The sequence below is a fragment of the Amblyomma mixtum genome, chromosome 7 (genome assembly GCF_055824585.1).
Source record: "Amblyomma mixtum isolate Tamu chromosome 7, ASM5582458v1, whole genome shotgun sequence".
In the NCBI taxonomy this organism is placed as follows: Eukaryota; Metazoa; Arthropoda; class Arachnida; order Ixodida; family Ixodidae; genus Amblyomma; species Amblyomma mixtum.
The window spans coordinates 43,945,240-43,962,542 of NC_143018.1; the positions used below are offsets into that span (position 1 = coordinate 43,945,240).

At 45.8% G+C, this 17,303-nt stretch overlaps 2 protein-coding genes across 4 annotated transcripts in view; one reads left to right on the forward strand and one right to left on the reverse strand.

Moving 5' to 3' along the window:
• Positions 1 to 4,241, reverse strand: part of LOC149335833 (prolyl 4-hydroxylase subunit alpha-2-like) — a 36,362-nt gene extending 32,121 nt beyond the window's left edge. Inside the window, exons 1-2 of one of the 2 annotated variants that reach the window (XM_089552400.1) lie at positions 3,452 to 4,235; positions 2,730 to 2,985 (exon numbers count right to left, since the gene is read on the reverse strand). In XM_089552400.1, the coding sequence (XP_089408526.1) occupies positions 2,730 to 2,749 (20 nt within the window). In that variant the 5' untranslated portion in view covers positions 2,750 to 2,985; positions 3,452 to 4,235. Of the gene's footprint in view, positions 1 to 2,729; positions 2,986 to 3,451 lie in introns of both variants that reach the window. The other variant, XM_089552401.1, reaches the window with a different exon arrangement.
• The window catches only part of LOC149335834 (prolyl 4-hydroxylase subunit alpha-2-like), a 191,192-nt gene continuing 176,644 nt past the window's right edge, over positions 2,756 to 17,303 (forward strand). Inside the window, exon 1 of one of the 2 annotated variants that reach the window (XM_089552398.1) lies at positions 2,756 to 2,968. Coding sequence is in view for 1 of the 2 variants with exons in the window: in XM_089552397.1 (XP_089408523.1) it covers positions 13,490 to 13,500 (11 nt within the window). In the remaining variant the exon portion in view is untranslated. Of the gene's footprint in view, positions 2,969 to 13,426; positions 13,501 to 17,303 lie in introns of those variants that run through there. The other variant, XM_089552397.1, reaches the window with a different exon arrangement.

Consider the following 17,303-nt stretch of genomic DNA (forward strand, 5'->3'; position numbering starts at 1 on the left):
AACAGCATGTTCAGATCGTTTTCATGCCAGTATTTAGCGTTAATTGATGCTGTTAGCGTGTTGTTAACAAAAAAAAAATCAATGATTCCCGCACAACTGATCATCCGTGCTAAATAACAGAAAAAAAATTGCTTTCTATTTTCTTTTATCTGCGTAAACATTCGGCACCAGTGATCACTGCATCCTATAAAACAAATTAAAGCAGTATGGCTTTTATGGCAAAGCTTTTGAACTCTTCTCAAGCTACATCAGACAGCGCCGCCGGGTAGCTTCAGTTATTAATGACGTGCCATCCCCCCAACTAGTACATACAGAAGTACCTCAGCGGTCGGCAGCTATGTTTTTCATTGTATATAAATCATTTATCACTAGGCATTCAAATCAGCATTCCTAATCATGTACAACGACGACATAGCTCTACAGTAGTCCCAGGAGGCACCACCGAAGAAATTGAGGCGAAAGCCGATGAAGAAATATCCAACATGTATCACTGGCTTAGGCAAAGAAAACTAAGTGTGAATGAAAAAAAAAACAAAACAAAATACAGGGTAATTCATTGCCGCCAGAAGACCCATGAACCTAACATAAAAATAAAAAGAAACAACTGTCAGCTTGAAAAGGTTGGCTCAGGGAAATACCTTGACATAATAGATAACCACTTGGATTGTCAAGCGCATGCCAACTCAATCTACGCGAAGCTATCTTCTGGCTGTCGCGCACTGATAAAAGCAAGAAATTACTTTGATGATAAGATGGCACGGATTTTTCATTTTGCGTCTACTAATTACTATTTATTGAAAAGATTCTCAGGGGTGGACTTGCACCACGTATCTTGAGCCACTGGTGAAGTTTGAAAGCGAGCTTTGTGAACGCTCAAATACGCATGCTATGATCAGACAAGCAATGTTTTGCTTCCTACATTGCAGGTATTGCCCTTTGACAAGCTACATGAATTAAAGTCAGCATATTGCCGTGACATTTTCCCGAAAAACAATCATTCTCTTCATGAATATTTATTCTACTGTTCATTCCGTGCCAAGAGTTATGCTATGACCGATAACTTCAGTCTGCCCCAACGAACAATGTCTATGGTAATTGGCTACTTAAATTTATAGTTACCAAAACTGAGAATAGCTTACCAGTGAAACTAAAACCGCGCACATTTTTCGCATGGTTTAGTGAAGAAGCGTTTCCTAATCTAGAGTTCTCAAGTTCAAGGATCATAACTGCAGAGATAAGTATACCTTTCCGATATCTCTCTTTGTGACTAAAACCCTGTATCCTATCGATTCGAGCCAACTTCTATTTGTCCTCAGCGCCCCTTTAAAGAACGCCAGACGGTGAACATTTAATAGGAACCCTTTACAACGTCACCCTCTTTCTCTTTTCCATTCTTTCACTCCTCTTTCATCCCTACCCTCACGGCACGGTTGAGGTGTTCACTTTCAGTAAGACAGTTACCACCCGTTTCATTTCTCCATAACCAGTTCGTATTGCGCTCTGTGCATCAGATAACGGATACAGATAGCAGACAACATTTAATAGGAACCCCTTACAACGTCGCCCTCTTTCTCTTTTCCTTCGTTCACTCCTCTTTCATCCCTACCCTCACGGCACGGTTGAGGTGTTCACTTTCAGTAAGACAGTTACCACCCGTTTCATTTCTCCATAACCAGTTCGTATTGCGCTCTGTGCATCAGATAACGGATACAGATAGCAGACAACATTTAATAGGAACCCCTTACAACGTCGCCCTCTTTCTCTTTTCCTTCGTTCACTCCTCTTTCATCCCTACCATTACGGTGCGGTTGAGGTGTTCACTTTCAGTAAGACAGTTACCACCCGTTTCATTTCTCCATAACCAGTTCGTATTGCGCTCTGTGCATCAGATAACGGATACAGATAGTAGAGAACATTTATTAGGAACCCTTTACAACGTCGCCCTCTTTCTCTTTTCCTTCTTTCACTCCTCTTTCATCCCTACCATTACGGTGCGGTTGAGATGTTCACTTTGAGTAAGACAGTCACCACACATTTCATTCGTCCATAACCAGTTCGTATTGCGCTCTGTGCATCAGATAACGGATACAGATAGCAGACAACATTTATTAGGGACCCTTTACAACGTCGCCCTCTTTCTCTCTTCCTTCTTTCACTCCTCTTTCATCCCTACCATTACGGCGCGGTTGAGGTGTTCACTTTGAGTAAGACAGTTACCGCACATTTCATTCCTCCATAACCAGTTCGCATTACGCTCTGTGCATCTAATAACAGATACAGCAGAAAGATAACAAACAAAAAGGTAACAGACAGCCATTCCAAGCAAATTGAGACCACTCCCGATGTCTTCGCGCATAATGCATGTTGAGCAGTTACGCACGATACTGCGTGACAGGCGAATTACGAAACGGCGCCTCGAAACGGAAGACGAAGCTAGGAACCGGGGCACTAGGCTCAACATCTTGCGCACGGAAGCGTGTCCAGTGGAGAAAGTTCGGCAGAGGGGAAAAAAGAAAGCAAACTAAAAGCTTCTAAGGAGTCTCAGGCAGGAAAAAAAAAATAAAAGGAGAAATAGAACAAGAAACCAGATCACCATAATATGCACTCGAAAGCGCTGTTTGGGGGAGGGGGGGGCGGTGCTTTTTAAGTATACACATTACGGCCGGCGGTGCGGAAAGAGGAAAAGCAAAATGCAGGAAGAGGAATAAAAACTTTCTCGCCTCTCTTACCTTCGCGTCGTGGCCCACATATCCGTGCCGATTGGTCCTTGGCTTGTGCGTGTAGCTCTTGCTTCACCCTTGCTGCTGCCAGCCCTCGGAGTTTGTCACAGCGCAACGCCGCCGCAGTTTCTTCGAGACTTCAATATCGTGACCGAGTACCGTTTGGTCCGCGGGCTGTTTTCCTGTCGAAGCTGGATTTTCTCTCTTCGTCGAGTCGGCGAAAGATTCGAGGTTCTTCAGCGACGAAGGCAAGTTTCTTGCTTCACTGCGTGCGAAGTTTTCAAGTTTCGACAGTTTAATCAACTGCGGCTTTAGATAAATACAAGCTGTTCACAGAAGCAGCCTTGTTTTTGGTATTTTCTATTCGGAGCAAATTCTACCTGCACAAAGGACCCACCAGTGTTTTTAAGCATTAAGGTTTCAGCAGGCTGTGTGAACTTCAAGTAGCATTTAACACAGTACAGGTCCTATTTTAGTGCCGTAACACCGGGAAGGATGTTTGTTGTTTCTCGAAACCGAGCCGATAAATTCTTCCATTCAAGAGAACGCCTTTGTTCCCACTCAAGAAGAGCGCCTTTCCGACCTGAACTTTTGCCAATACTGCAAACAAACAAAACAAAAAGGAATAGTTTTTGCAAAAGTTTGTCTGCGTCTACCGAAAATATTCTTTTTGTGTGAGCACAAAATACATCCTCTTCGTTGGACGATGACCAATGAAAACCAGCGCTCACCTCCTTGATTCCGGTCTTCTTTCAATGTGTTAAAGCCCACCGATGTGCCAGGGCGCGATGCATTGTTCACTGCAAACCATTGACTGCTCAGACGACCTTGCGAAGTTCACGCCCACATGAAGATCCCAACCAAGAAGTAAAAAAAAAATCCTTAGAAGCTCTGGTAGTGCAGGGTTTTCAAGGTACTTCGAACCTCCTTCGATGGAGCTCACCACAAATTCTTGAGGGCTCGAATTTCTCTGATGTCTCTAGAAGTTTTGTTAAACGGCGTGTACTAACATAAAGTAAGCGCACGTCTTTCGGGCAATGCACAACCGCTGCAAGCACACACGACCGCCTTAAAACGGTCTCACTGCGTTGACAAATCCTCCGAGCCGATGAACCTCCTTGGCGTACGCTCCTTTTGGCGTCGTCTCACCCGATATCCGTTTGGTCGCTGCTTTTGGCGTCCTTGTTGCTACGAAAGAGAAACCGCGGCAATAATGCTCGGGCCGGATTCAATGGAAGAAAATAGAACCGAGTCTCGCAATCACCACTCACACCACACGTACAACCACGTCGGACGGCGTCGTCACGCGGATCTCTCGGCTTACTCACGCCAGAAAAGCTGTTCGACCACTTCGAAAGAATATTGGAAAACGGACCTCGCTTACGCAGTCGGGAGAGGCGGAACTGTGAAACCTACTCCGAATGGCGAAGAAACGGATCACCCCTGCTGCTTGCGCCCTTGCCCAAGAGGCGAAAATGTAAACGAGTCGCGGCCGGAGATGTCCGGACCTCCGCCGTTCACTCTTTAGGGCGATCGACAACGGTGGTCTCGAGCGATGGGACGATGTCCGGTCGGTCCGAGCGTTTGTACGCGGTCAGGGGCAGCGGTTATTGGAGCGAGCCGACCTCTCGAACGCTTCTCCCCCGCCGTCTTTCCCACGCACACGCCAGGAGGTACCGTTGCTACCGCTTTTTGGTGGCTGTCTTCGCTATCACCGCAAGGCCAGCCGGCGATCGCCACGTCGGTCCTTGCGCCGCTCGACTCCCCAGGAAGATGCCCCGTGGCTCTGAGGACTGTTTTTCTCCGACGCAGACATGCGAACGTGTCTTCGCTTCGAGCTCACACTTCTGCGTTTTTCTCTTTTTGTTTCTTTTTTGGTCTTGGGTTCCTCTGCCTTGACTCCGGCTGTGGATCATATTTTCTCTTGCTGTCAGCGCTTTCGCAGATATTCCTGCAGGGAAGAGAGCGTCGGAAGACCCGACCTCCGGCTGAGTCGACGTGGTTTCTGGTGTTTACCGACACGGCGTCGGTAGAGTCGGGAGACTCGCTTTCGCTCGGAATCCTCCACGTGCTTCTTTCGATATGAGCAGGGCCAACGTCCCGCGAGGGAGACGTGGCTTATCTGCTTCCCTATTTTACGTGCATACGCGAAAAACTGCGTTAAGTTACGTTGTGTAGGCATCTGCTAAGACTTTGCGCGTTTAGTTATGTTGCGGTATACAGGCTTGCATAAAGTTTTTTTTTCTTTGCCTGGGAGAAGGGGCAGGCGTGCGTATTTGATAGTGATGGTGGTGAAAACATTTATTGACCCAGAGGTAAAGAGGTGTCGAAGACGGGTGAGGTCCTCAGTCCAGGGCTGCCGTCCTGAGGTGGTGGTCACAGCTTGAGTAATTATTTGCTTTAAGAGGAACCCTATAGACTTGTTCTCACAAAGCGCAGCAAGGATATTGCGCCAAAAGTCTGCTGCACTTTTGCTGAGTTAGTTGTTGTTGCTTCCTGTGATAAAAAAAAAATGCCTCATGGAACCCAAATGAGAGGGGAAGGAACATATATTGCTGGCGTTCAATTGGGTATAACTTACCACGCGCGCTCGAAGTTATTTACATGTGTAGCATATATTCTAGGCGTAAATGCGAGAACACCACCAGCTGCTTATTGGACACTCGGAGTGAACAAGACAAATTGCAATAAGCCGATACATCCTTAGAGGTATGTACTGGGTGCGCCAAAAGTTCTGAGGCCACAGCTAGGGCTTGCTTTTCAACCGTGTAGCGGGGAATCTACGAGACGACCGAACTTCAAAATCTCTGTAAGAGGTGGGAAAACTATCATTCTCGCGAGTCTTACTAGCATCGTAAGTGGCTTAAAATGCAAAGTATATTCCTTAAAAGTAGACCCTGTGGCCTCAGAACTCTTGACGCGCCCTTTACGTGCCGTTGCGGAAACTCAGCTATCATCGTTTGTGTGCGGCCGGCACTGCTATGCTCTTTGATTTGGGAGAAACTGCTCAAAGCAAACGCGGGCGAGCCCCTTTCTTTAAGCACACACGTTGGACTGGTTAAAGAAAAAAAAAAGTGAAACGAACGTTACCGTAGACGCATGCAGATAACAATTATCGCTGTTGCTTCTCTGTTGATTTCTCGGCCCTTCCCGCGCTGAGCGAAAGCCTACGCTACGCTGTCGCCTTTCACAAGCGCTGCGCTGTGTTACGGCACTGCTTTCTTACTGCCATCCTCGGTTAGTTATTTCGAATGAGTAAAAAAAAAATACTGTGATTTGTGGCTACGTGTTTATTCGTGCCCTATTCTGCGTCATTTTCTTTCGTTATGATGTCATTTCGTTCGCTGGGAGGAGCATAGATTCCACAACTACGCGGACTGGGGAAAGTATTACTCGGCCCACGTGACACCGTTTTCAACATTTCATCATCATCATCAGCCTGGCTACGCCCACTGCAGGGCAAAGGCCTCTCCCATGTTTCTCCAGTTAACCCTGTCCTTGGCCGACTGTGACTACCGTATCCCCGTAAACTTAATCTCACCCACCCCCTGCTACATTTGCCTTCTCTCGGAATCCACTCCGTTACCCTTAAATACCATCGGCATTACATGCCCTGCCCAAACCCATTTCTTCCTCTTGATTTCGGCTAGGATGTCAATAACCTGCGTTTGTTCCCTCACCCACTCCTACCGCTTCCGATTTCTTAACGTTACGCCTAACATTTTCCTTTCCATAGCTCGCTGCGTTGTCCTTAACTTACGCTGAACTCTTTTCGTTAGCCCTCATGTTTCTGCCCCATAGCTGATGTACAGTTTTCTCTTCAGGGATATTGGTTAAAAGACCGTAACGCCCGGCTTTCTTTCGGGCAGGATATTGCTTTAGACAATAAAGAAGTATGCCTAGACTGCCTTTGGGTCAAACGATAATTTTGGATATGAAGGAGGTTTAGTTTCTTGCTTCCGATTTGGGAATATGACGAATCTAAGGCACGTACATAAGAACACCTGGATAAGTGTGTGTACCTTTTGTCTGCTACATTTTATTTCATTTGGAACATACTGCCGCCGCGGTGGCTCAGTGGCTATGGTACTCGGCTGCTGACCCAAAAGACGCGGGTTCGATCCCGGCCGCGGCGGCTGGAATTTCTTTGGAGGAGAAATTCTAGAGGCCCGTGTACTGTGCGATGTCAGTGCACGTTAAAGAACCCCAGGTGGTCGAAATTTCCGGAGCCCTTCACTACGGCGTCTTTCATAGCCTTAGTCGCTTTGGGACGTTAAACCCTAGAAACCAACCAACCGGAACATACTGCTAGCCTCTTTCGAGGCTGTTGCAGGAATGGGTACATGTTTGTTTTCGTTTATTTTTTAGGTACGTCACAAAAAAACTCACAAAGAAGGTTCACACAACTGAAATAACATTGTAAAAGGGATAATCATGGGAGACAGTTTCGAAATGGAAGACGCAGTATTAAATACAAAATAAAGCACAGTGTGAAAAAATATTTTTCGAAAAAGTACAAGCAAAGCCTCACTAAAAAGTTCAAATAAACAATTATGACAGGTGACAAAGAAAACTACTCAGAGATTCAGAGCTAACAACATTTGCAGGTAACATATTCCATTCCCTAATCGCTTGGGGAAAAAAAATGAATAACGAAAGGTGTCAGTATTGAATTTATACTATGTTAAATGCTGTGAGTGTTTCGTTCTGGTATTGCGTTTTGGTGAGGAACTAAGTAGCGTTCAGAATCTATTTTAAGAGCACCGTTTAAGAGGAGAAAGACGAATTTAAGGCGCGAGATCCGGGCGCGGTTACTAATAGTGGAGAGATTTGCCTTGTTTAAGAGTTCAGTTGGAGAGTCATTACGTTTATATTTGTTAAAAATAAACCTTACTGCTTTCCGATGGACGCTTTCTAACTCATTTATGCATTTCTGTGTGTGCGGAAACCAACACAGGATGTTGTACTCGAGCACAGGAAGGACAAGGGAACGGTATGCCAGTAGCTTGGTGTCGGGAGAGGTAGTCGGTATTGATCGCTTTAGATAAGAGAGTGCGGAAAGTGCTTTTGACGATATATATTCTACATGATTATCCCATTTCAGGTCAGAGGAGATGACAACACCGAGGTACTTGTATTTTTGGACTGATTTTAAAGGTTTATTTTCGACTTCATATGAGAAAACGAATACATGCCTTGTTTTGACGACACCGTGAACCTAGCAGGAAGACCTTACAACGTTGTACACTCGACACAGAATAATTTGAAGTCAGAATGGAAGGTAACTATGCTAATAATTTAGAGTTAATGAATTAGGGGGACCTTTTTGAATTAACACTAAAGACCACTCCATCCAATTTTATTTTTCGGTAAAAGTAGATTCTCCGGTTCTTTTCGGCAGCGTTCCCGTTTTTCCTGCAGCGAAAGACCGGATTTATCACCGAGAAATTTTGATTTAAAAATCTTCCCGCCAGTCGATTCATGCTCGTGACGTCATTACCGAGAGGGACGGGCTACCATCGTTTTGAAGGTGGTCGTGTAACGTAGCCTCTGAGGCCCGCAACCTGAAAACGGTGCAGATGCACGCATTTTACTTGTAAAATCAGCCGGAGAGGGCGACACTTGTATTTCTTTTTTTTTTCCTTTTTAGCTTATAAGACCTTCGTTTAAGGCCACAGTGGCCTCTACGTGAATAGAACGCGGTACCCCATCGATACAGGGCAATTTCTTTTCGCCCTCTGTGCTCCTTTAATACCCCTGACGTTGACGTCACCAAACACCCGTTCGAATGAAGCGGCACTTCGAATTAGGCGACTTCGAATTAACGAGCTTCCATTGTATATACCAGACCACGCTGGAAATGTCTCGGCCTCGCTTCCGTCGTCCATTTTCGCCTGGCGGGTCATAGGCTGCAGCGTTTTATTCCCCTTCCGACCAGCAGCGGGTCAAGCAGTGCTGACGCGTGCGAGGACGCCACGCGCCCAGGCGAGCGTGCCGCTTCCAGCGATTAGCATGTAAGTGGTGGCTCACCCCCGTGCTCGCACGCTGGCCCCCTGTCAGCGCGACGTGATGAAGACGCCCTCGAATCCTTGAACCGTCACGCGAGTGAAGACACGCACGCCTGCATAATTTCGAGCAAGACTAACGATTGTGGCGCCCTCTTTTGTTCGTCCACAGTAGCGCTATCTTTTGTCGCGGTGGCAGCAACCCGAGCTGTACAGCTGAATGCGGAACACCAGTGTTTACGAAGGGGCGGCCGTCAGCGAAGCACTGTTTCTTTTTTCTTTTTGCAGCATTTTAATCATATCCTATTCGCATGCTTTAGCATGCGGGTAGCTGAAGCGGGACAAGCGTACCTGTTTTGAATTCGGTGGGAATGCTTTGACAAGGCGCACATTGTTTCTGTCTGTTTTCGTAATCCGCATCGTGCCGTAAGTTGCGCGAGGCCCTTTTTCCCTGCAATATTTTTTCTTTCTAAGAGAGAGATGATGATGCTGCGCTTCCCGTCGACGTTGCGCTGCGAAAGGTTGGCGAATGGATTTGAACACATCACTGTGCTTGTTGGCGTTCGTGCGAATTATCAAGCAGTTTTTCTCGCTGTATTATGTTGTGAATATCACGCGAGGGGACGCAAAAGCTTCAATCGATTAAGAGGAGAAGCAATTCTTAGAAACGTGATGGAACTGGTCACGCTTTATAAAAATCAACGCCCACAGTAATGCAGGCTTGTTCCCTGTAAAACGGAATAAGACGTCCTCTGTGCTGATCGTAGCTTCACAGTTTGTTTTACCATGCCCAACATACACGGACAAAAGTTTTCGATATTGGAATATTGTAAGGTACTGATATAGAAATATTGAACGTACTGGTTCATTCTTCCGATATGTAGCAAAATCTTTCTTTCAGATTATTTCCATCACTCGCCCCGACCAGTTAAGGCTGCCATAGGAAACCATGTGAACGTCTTTGACGTCAGCAAAAACGTTAACAGCAAAAAAAAAAAAAAAATTCAAGCCTGCCGACGGGAGATAGGGGGTTATTGATTGTTACAGTGAAATCTTACAACATATGAAAAAAAAGCGCTCAAAAACTAAACCCGTTCAAAAATGCTTTTGTCCTGAATTGTTGCTCTTTTTCTAATCACCGCTCACATTCTGCGGTTTAATAAAAGTACTAAGGTCCAGAGGCAATAGATAGGTGTCGTGTTGTTGATGTGCCGTTGCTCGATATTATTATAATAATGTTATTACGTGCGAATTGAATACCTGTTTACTTAAGTCAGGACATTTCAATTAGTTACGGTAGCTGGAGCCTTGGACGGTCTTTTTGAGTCCGCTCCTCTTTAATAATTAAGCTGCTCAAGCGTCTTGTCAAGACCGCTTACGCCAGCCTGTCTGTATGCAACAGCATTGTTTCTGCGATGACAGCCTGCGAGGTCATGCCCCCTCACTCTCCCCCTTTAGCTCTCCGCCCCCTTCTCTCCACTGGTCACGCAGTGCACTGGTGCACAGCACGGCAGCAGGTGCAGGTTGAACGAAGATGACTGTGACGTTTCCGAAGAGGTGGGAGGTGTGCGCGGAGCACGCCACAGGTTGCATAACGTTCGGGCACGCAGACATCGACTTCGTGACCGACCGCTTGGCCTTCGGACGTCGACACGTCGCCACCGAGACGCGACGACAAGGAAGGCGTCGATGCGGGGAACACGCCGGAAACACGCATGCAACCCGCGTCTCGAGCGCCTTCGGGCGTTGCGCTTTAGGGTTACCCGAGAGGATCGAAACATCGGCCTGTGTTCCCTCTGGGTGCATGCATGCATGGAGCTTTATGAAGTTACCCGCGGGGGAAGAAATGGCGCTGCGATCGGTTCTTTTTAAGGGAACGCCAGGAAGCGTGAACTTCGCATCTGGAATGGTTAGTTATTGGCCGAAAATGTGGATTCAGTGGAAGAAATAAGCCTTTTTTAGAAGCATCCCTCAAAAAGTGTTCTTTAGAAATTCATGAACACTTTCATTAAGCTGCAGAATTAGGGGATGGCATGACATTTGAAACTCTGACTAAAATATTATTTTTACATGTGACAAAATTCGTCTGCATGACTCCGCATGGTGTGACACGTGCTGCCAAGCTCACTATTTTAGAAATATTTTTTTTTGTTTATGGTGTTCATTCTCGACATTGTCAACAATTCTTACATTTAGAGCGCCGAAGTTGTCGGGAAAGGGACATTACTGCTAGTTTTTGCACATTCTACGGAAAACGCTGCAAGTGCTTTGTGTGTGCCGCAATAGCATTTGTAAGGACAATCGTCTTGTGTAAAGGTTCCATAGCATAAAACATTGCGAGCTCCAACCAGACGGAACTATATATGCACACTCTTGGTGCAGCGCACTGCCAAACCGATTTCCATGCAGCGGACGCCACTTCTTACTCGGGATGCTGGCCGAGTAGCAACAAAGTACTTATTCGTGTTCTCCAACTCTTAGTTGCCGAAAGCGTGACTTCACAGCCTTTCTGGAACGGCATGCGTTGGTGTATATATAGCCTGGCATAAATTTTTCTTCAGCTAGAACTGTGGTATACCTAATGCAGTAATTGCGTTTTTTTAAAACTTTCTCTGTTTCGTACGAATAACTTCTGCATTTCGGACTATGAAGGTTGCCCTTGCTTTTGATTTTTTTTCACCGTTGTTTTTCAGTATTGGGAATGTTCAATTCTCGTTAGTTTGCATAGTTTAGCTTCCCGAACCGAGACATGGACTACGAGGGACGCCATAGTAGATGGCTCCGCTTTAACTTAGACCACCTATAGGGTTCTTTAGCGGGCGCTGACATTACAGAGTACACGTGCGTTTTTGTATTTCGCCTCGACCTAAATGCGGTCGCCGCTCACAGGATTGAACCCGCTATCATGGGATCACTCGCTGAACTCCAAAGCCACTGAGACACCATTGCGGGCGTTTATTTCTAGTATTTAGTTATTTCAATGCATTCGTCTTGACGTGCACCCACCTTTTCTGCCCCCACTCAGCGCCTAAATAGCGCCGGGGTACTGCGTAATGTCGCATTCGGCCCTGAGGGTAATAAAACGGATCATTTATTTATTTATTTATTTATTTATTTATTTATTTATTTATTTATTTATTTATTTATTTATTTATTTATTTATTTATTTATTCTGTAGGCGGTAGAGCGGAGTGAATATGTGGAAACCAGTTATACATATATACAAGGAGCGGCCCACAGCCCACGTAATCGGTGGCATGAGTTTGAGAGGACACGGTATCTGTGACAAACTACTGAGATGAGAGATTGTACCATATCAGTTTTATCTTGGGTAAGGAAAGTGCTTAAAATCAGGGGAGTCTGGGGGAATCTCAGACCCCCTCGCCAATACTGGCAAGAGATCTGAGACCCCCTGTGCTAGAAAGTAGGGAGAGTAGGGAAGCAACAACAATTTTTTATTCTGGTCAGTGGTGGTCGAAATATTTCTTCTCAATCGTTTCGAAAAGTTCGCTGTAATTTTTAGTAAGAATCATTGACATGTTTTCTACAACCCGAAGACGGCGAAAAATACAAAGTTGGTAGCGCTACACAAGGGGCGGAAGAAAAAAGGAAATCGATGCCCTCACACCATGAGACATTCCAGAGCTTGTCGCTCAGCTCCGAGCCAACAACAACAACAAGAGCAACAGCACCACCAACAATAACAACAGCAGCAACAACAAAAACATCAAATACACTAGCAGAGCGTGGGGATCATTTGTTTCAGATTAGTGACATAAAGAGAGCAAACAATGACCTTTACAGACGATTTCTCGCCTTCGTATCAAACGATGAGTAAAACAGGCCGCCACCCACTTTCTCTCTTTCCCTCTTTATTTCTTTCTCCACCTGTACTCGAATCACTATAGACCCCTCTTCGATAGAGCCAGACGTTACGCATTGGGTGCGGACGAAGGTGGTTTCAATTGGTGGCTCGTTTTAGGCTAGATTTATACTGTAGATTTGCATGAGAATTTAACAAACGTAAATTCCATCGCCTTGAGTGTTACTTGTCATAGTCGTATTCACGCACTCGCCTGTGAGGTGGTGGTGGAAAACTATTGCTGTCCAAGTGATCTTAGCAGTTGCATGCTCTAACAAGGTTAGGATTAGCGGAAAGGGATGGCATCGCAGCGCAGCCAGTGAGCAGCCGGTGCCGATTCGACGCTGCCAACACAAGATGCTGATCCTGATAAATCTTTCTGTAACCTCTTCAAACTGCCGACGGAAAGCGTGCGATGCTCGTGCTCAGAATTTTCAATCAAGATCACCTCCCCGCAAGGCACTAAAGTTAGTGGTGAGATGCATACCCGGAACAAAAAGGACTCGACGACGACATGTTTCTCGGAAAGACGTTTGCGTCGCGTTGCTAACCATTTCCAATCGAAAATTTTCTCGCGGGCCATCGCAAGTTGGAACGGAAAGGAAAGCAATGGTCTCCATCTTCCTTCATGATAACCCAGTAAGGATTGCATCCTATTCCGTAACCGAACGCGTCATTTCACAGCGTCTTGTTAAGAAGACCTCCGCCCTCTCCCATTCCTAGAGATCACGCGGTCGCCGTCCGCGTCAAGTGACGTCATCACATACCAGGGTCACGCGGCACATATATGAGCGAAACCACGGTACTGATTTTAGTGAGACGCCATTCTCAGCCAGCCTGATCGTGTTGCGATTCAGGAAAATGAAGAAGCTGCGGTGAGCAGACTGAACTCCGAGAGCGCGATGAAAGAGGGGTTAGTTGTTTTATTTATTTGCGCAGTCCTGCAAATGCTTCGATCAAGCAGGCGATCACCGCTTGGAACTCGTTTGTTGGCCATTATTTTTTTTAATATATTTTCAGAGAATTGTTCGCTGTTGAGGTAGACTTAAACTGGTTCTATGAGCAAGACATTAATTGTTCCACGCCAGGAATTTTTTAGTACCTTAAGGAAATTCGCCGAACGTACCGAATGACCTGCCTGTTACATATGAATGTGTTGTATTCCTGAATCCCGCCTTAGGGACTTACATAGCGAGGCAATCCCAGCTGTAATAAATTGAGCAAGAACAAATAAATATTTAAAGCATAGAAGAGGAGCTGGCAGATGAGGTATAAAGAATGTGTGGTGAAAAACTGTCGTCACGTGGCATAATTAAAAAATAATAGAAAAGTAAAGGTATTGAAAAATCCCTACTGTGGCCCCATACATTATTTTCCAACGTGGAAAATTTTTTGGAATCTCACCATGCGTGTCCGCTATTCGAGCCAGCTCACGTTTACTTGCAGCCGTATGCTGGTGAGGTCTTTATGTCCGCCACTTATGATATTCATTCCCGCAGGATTTGTCTTTTTTTTTAAATTCCTTTCCTACTCCGTGAAGCACTTTCTCTATCTCGTTTTTCATCTCCTCTGACCTACGGAAACGGGGCATCGCGGAGCGGTGAGCGACAAAATTTGCCAACGCTCGCCGGCTTCATCCATATGTAGAAGGGGATTGGGGAAAGTTGACGGCCCACAATGGAAGTTGCGCATCGTAGTAGTAGAAGGCGAAGGACGACCGGTAGCGCCATGTGTATGTGTAGTGTGTGTGTGTGTGCAAATGTGTGTACGTATGTGTGTACGTATGTGTGTACGTATGTGTGTTTATGTCGGCGTAGCCCGCGGTGTTTTATCTGGGCTGCTTAGCGGAGATGACCGCTATGTGGCAGGTTTCCAACAGCACAACGTTGTCCGCGTAGCTTGTGTGAAGAGCTAGCATCGCAATAGGCATTTTGGATCGAATAGGCTGCACAGACCATGGACAATTTCATCGTCAGTAAAATGCAGACTGCTGGCTTATGTGATGTTGTCTTCGTCGTGATTATGATAATAATCTTCATCATCATCGCAGCTACAGCCGCCACACTTCGATTGTAGAACGGTTGTCGAAGGGAAATTCTCGAAAACAGAAATTACTGCATTACAAAAAATTCTTAATCTAAAGACTGCTGAGAGGACTTCGTTTTAATTGGGGCGCTTGATTTTTTTAGCGCAATTATTGCGCAAATTTGTAGGGTTTTAAAATTTTGCAAATCGTTATTTAGGAATACGTCAATTTGTAACGGGAATAAATTTCACAATCATGAAAAGTACGTCTGCTAGCTTTCTAAGTTAGAGTTCTGCTACAGCCGCCATTAAAGAATTCGAAGATGGCACAACTGGCTTTTGTTTTAAAGGCGCAGCCATACTTACTTCTGGGTCCTGCTGGAATGAATAACGCATTGGCATTTCATGTCAGTGAAGGTACTTCGTAAACGTTATGTCTATTAGGTCTCGTTCTGTAACCTTTACACCGCAGTCGAGATTGAGGCAAAAAAAAAAAAAAGCTTGATCTTTGAATGCCTTGGTGCTTTAGCGCACAGAGAGCGAGTGAAAAAGAATGAAATGTTAGGCAAACCATCGTTCTCGCTTACTTACAACTGTTTTTCCGGTTCATTCTTTCCTCCGCAACTGGCTCCTATTCCTCTGACATCCTGGCTGCCATGCGATTCGTCTGTCCTGATTATCGCAGGCGATGCTCAACAACAGCCAAAAAAGGAAAAAAAAAAAAACAATGAACCGGGCAGAAAGCTGCCACAAGATACTTCTTCAGTTATCTATTATCGCTGCATGGTTACAACAAAAACCGCAGTGTTTCACTGCTAGTCACACCATTTCCTATGTAATCATCTACAAATCGCTAAAAAATAGTTACATGCATGAAAAAAAGATAAGGCTTGCATGGCCGTCAGTCAGGAAGATGTGGGCCATATTCAAGATTCGCCTTGCGAGGCAAAGGAACATTGCCTGCCACAAGGCAGAGGAATTCAAGAGGCGTGGCCTTATGGGCGCGTCGAATAAAGCCACGAACTCTGCGATAAGTGGAAATGTAGGGGGGGGGGGGGGGGGGGGTTGCACAGGCGCGCCACAAGCAACAAAAGCCGCTCTTCCCTGGCCACACGGAGTCGAGATGCGGAAATGACGCCTATAATGGCAGGCTGCCACACCACGCTCGGCGAGTTTTGCGGAAGTATACGGAGAGGAGTTGAGCTTCAGCCAGGCCGCTCACCTCTATTGCGAAAAGTTGCGTCCGAATTCCCAGCAGCTGAGGAAGCAGATCCACTCATTTGTTTTATGACAGATATGAGAGAGGCAGGTTACATTTTCTGTCCCGCTAAAATCATGCAGTAGGGTACAAGCATAGCTAAGCACGTGCCGGATTCAGGAAGCATGTACTAATGTGTGGTCTTGACTATGATGATGTTGTTTACCAAAATAGGACGGTGCAATAATTCCAGAGTCACTTGTGCAACTAAAGATTTTTGCTAATTCCGTCTTTGGTGCCGTAAGCATAAATCTTCCCTGTGTCTAAGATTGGTTCGTAGATGATATCATGGCCAACACCACCGCATCGTCAGCGATCGCGATTGACCGTCAAGTTCTAGAGACGAAAAGAAATGAATGAATGAATGAATGAATGAATGAATGAATGAATGAATGAATGAATGAATGAATGAATGAATGAATGAATGAAAAATGTCTGTATACGAGTTCTACAGGCTCACCGGCTTCAGAAAAGTGGCACACATGCAGCTCGAAAGTGCTCCATTCAGAACTAATGATTACGAAATTACGGAAGGAAAGCTTTGCGGATTCAACGCGTAGTAAGCTGATCCCACGCATTAGTAAGCCAATCCAGATTGGCTGGTAGGTGACATGTCGATATCATGGCCAACAACATCGCATCATCAGTGATCACGGTTTGCCGTCAATTTTCATGCCCGAAAAGAAATGAATGAATGAATGAATGAATGAATGAATGAATGAATGAATGAATGAATGAATGAATGAATGAATGAATGAATGAATGAATGATCTGTATACAAGTTCTACAGACGCACCGGCTTCAGAAAAGTGGCACACAAGGAACTCGAAAGTGCTCCATTCAGCAGTAATGATTACGAAATTACGGAGAGAAAGCCTTTGTAGATTCAACACGCAGTAAGCTAATCCCAGCTCTACAGCAGCTTACCCAGCGCTGAACAGTTTTTAAAGAGAACCCATGCGCAGCGAGCAGTGGAATGAGGCTAGGACACTCCGGCGACACTATTCAACGTCGCTGTTTTGTAATCAAGATTAATTAGAAAAAGATAACACACACACAATGGCGTCGCATGAAATCCACTTAAAAACGCGAGCTTACGTGGGCACGACTGTTCGAGTGCCCTCTAGGGAGGTCTGAGGGCGGTCTCTTTCGTTGTCCGCGTGGGAAGCGGGACGTCAGATAGAACCGGGACCACAGAATCACTCCGTTCCGCTCTGTGCGGTCCGTCCACTTATCCGTCAAGTCGGCGCGAGATTCAAGCTCGGACGGGGTCGTCGCAGATCGGGGATGCGAGGTCCCCTCTAGTTCCGAAAAATGTCCGCCCTTTCATCTTCTGTAGGCAAGCTGAATCTTTCAAGAGGGACGAACCGTCTTACGAGTACGTTGCCCGCTCTTTGTGCGGATGAATCTGGGACGCTATGAAGGGGCTACCC